Source organism: Acanthisitta chloris, unplaced genomic scaffold (genome assembly GCF_000695815.1).
Source record: "Acanthisitta chloris isolate BGI_N310 unplaced genomic scaffold, ASM69581v1 scaffold10867, whole genome shotgun sequence".
In the NCBI taxonomy this organism is placed as follows: domain Eukaryota; kingdom Metazoa; phylum Chordata; class Aves; order Passeriformes; family Acanthisittidae; genus Acanthisitta; species Acanthisitta chloris.
The window spans coordinates 3,474-5,972 of record NW_008684328.1 but is presented as its reverse complement, the minus strand read 5'-3'; the positions used below and the strand labels follow the sequence as shown (position 1 = coordinate 5,972).

At 48.1% G+C, this 2,499-nt stretch overlaps 1 protein-coding gene across 1 annotated transcript in view; it reads right to left on the bottom strand.

Annotated features, from left to right (window-relative positions):
* The window catches only part of PAX5 (paired box 5), a gene marked incomplete at its 5' end in the record, with an annotated part of 64,924 nt that overhangs the window by 59,016 nt on the left and 3,409 nt on the right, over nucleotides 1–2,499 (bottom strand). The window contains one exon of the mRNA XM_009079293.1: nucleotides 1,096–1,293. Coding sequence (XP_009077541.1) covers nucleotides 1,096–1,293 — 198 coding nt within the window. The remainder of the gene's footprint in view (nucleotides 1–1,095; nucleotides 1,294–2,499) is intronic.

The following is a 2,499-nucleotide window of genomic DNA, read 5'->3' as shown; positions in this document are numbered from 1 at the left end:
CAGTGGAAAAGCCACTCCGGCTACTCAAGCGGCAATTCCATGAATGCAAATCAGGTTGGGATAGCCGATAAAAGAATATTGCATCAATTTATTTCACGTCCGTGGACACAAATGAGATACTTCATAGTGAGCTGCATTCGAAGAATTTGCATGCAGTCACGCAAGTGAAAATCATCTCACCAGCGTGGTGAGGTGGAAGCCCAGCACGGACTGAAAATGAAAGGACTCTGCTTGCCAGGGCCATGTGTGTGCATGATGCTGCCCAAGCACTCTGCCATCCAAGTCCTCATCCCTCACTGTCGCTCTGGCAGGGCTGGAGACATGAGGGAGTATTTCCCTGGGTTTTTCCAACACCAGCTGTAGACGTCACCTGAGCCAGGAGGAAACATCGAGCACAGAAGGTATAATAGAGAAAGCAGAGGTTGGAGCCTCTCCAGACCCCTCTGTGACCCAGCCCTGCCTGGTGAGGCCATGGCAAAACTCCCAGACGCAGGACTGAGATTACACATAACATTCCCCTGCGTCTTCACAGAAGCAATTCAAGGCCACTTAAGTGCATCCAAGTAACAAGCCCAAGGGCTGTGGCCCTCAGATGCTACTAGCAAAATCCCGCTGTGATAGTCACACCGAGCACAGGCCTAGCCAATGTCAGCAACACTGAGCAGAGGACAAAAATGATACCTCAGACCCATGCCTTGGGTCCCCCTTTCACAGGTGACTGAGATCCTGCTCAATGGCTGTCTGAGCTTCCCCCCACAGTGAAGCACATTCCACTGAACCCTCACACCATCAAGAACTGGTGCCTCATTAGCAGAAAACACACAGGGTCATTCCCAGTGAGGTCCCACTCACAGGCTGGGAACAGACAGGCAAGAAGCACAGCCTGGCAGCACACCTGCTGCTCTGAGGAAGAGCTCCTCATCTGTGACACTTCGGCCACTAAGGTGAGCCCACAGCTGCTCCCCAGCCCTGAGCTCAGGGAAACACATGAAGGTGCTTTTCTTGCAAACAGCCCCAAACACCCAGTCCTACTGAGAGACAAGGACATAGTGACAGCATTCTGAGGATCATTCCCTGAACCAGAGCGAGCCTTACCTGTTAATGGAGCTGACGCTGGGCACGGTGTCGTTGTCACACACTCGCTCAGCAAGGAGTCTGTCCCTGATCTCCCAGGCAAACATGGTGGGATTTTGGCGTTTGTACTCTGCGATTTTTTCGACAACTTTGGGCGTGGCGACCTTTGGTTTTGATCCTCCAATCACTCCAGGCTTAATACTCCCAGTTTCGTAATACCTGGGACAACATCCAGAACAAAGCTTCTGTTATCACACAGACGGAGAACATGTCCTGAGATTTATAGAGAACATCATTTCAAGGTAACCAAACCCCAGCAAATCCTGAGATACATCTTCACTTTCACATACACATTTTCTGCCTATGTAGTGCTTTATCACCTAATAGATTAATTTATAGTAATTGGAATTGGGTCTCAGGATACAATATATATTTTTCTGTAATAGCAAGACAAAAGAAACAATGCAAGATTAAAGGGCATGCTGAGATTCAAAATTAACTGAAAATGTGTGTTATTAATCAGCAGTAGTGGCAATAATAGAAACAAATCACACCAAACACCACTTTTTGCAGTGGACTCTTGTGTAGTAAATTACTGTTTCTACAGAAAGTCTCTGTCATTAATATCTACAGCTTGTTATCACTTTAGAATGAAACGAAGACTACGTATTGTATTTGCACCTCTGGAATAAACATGCCTGCATACCTTTTCCCTATGTTATTGTTTTATAGGCATATTACGGTTTTAATAGTTGATATTTTTCAAAATGTATTCTTTTCACCATTATGTTTTCAGTAGTTTCAATCACAAATTTCAAGGGCAAGGGAGCTGCCCATGTTCGAGAGGGGTCTAGCTGGTGTCCGTTACGTGCCTTTCATGAGGTGCAGCACCTTCACCCTCACCAGCTGCTCTGCCAATGCCATGCCGCCAGGAGAGGTGGAGAACAGGATCCCTGACTCAACAGAAATCCACCAGATTTTTTCACATATAAATCACAGGACAGCAACTGCTTTGGTAGCTTTGCAGCAGCACATGGCAGCTGAGATCCCTGGGCCCTGTGAGTCTCCCCTTCTGATAAACGAAGACTTGAACATGCTGCTAAGAGCAGAAGTCACATCTTATCTGCTGAGGGCCAGAACAGACGCCAAGAGTGAGATTGTGCTCCTCCATGCAGCGACCAGGGCACTTCACACTGGAGACTCTCTCAGCCCTGCGCTTCATTGCATCTTGTGAATTTTCTCATGACCAGATGAAAAATAAACCCCATGCCCACCTGCAGCCACCACCCCAGCTGCCCCGATCCTGCACATCCCTTTCCTACAAGAGCAGATCCCAACTCCGCCAGCCTCAACCTGTGCATGCAGCAGCTCCAACACGACCGCTTGCTGCCCCATGCCTGCAGTTCTAACACAGAGCTCAGGAAA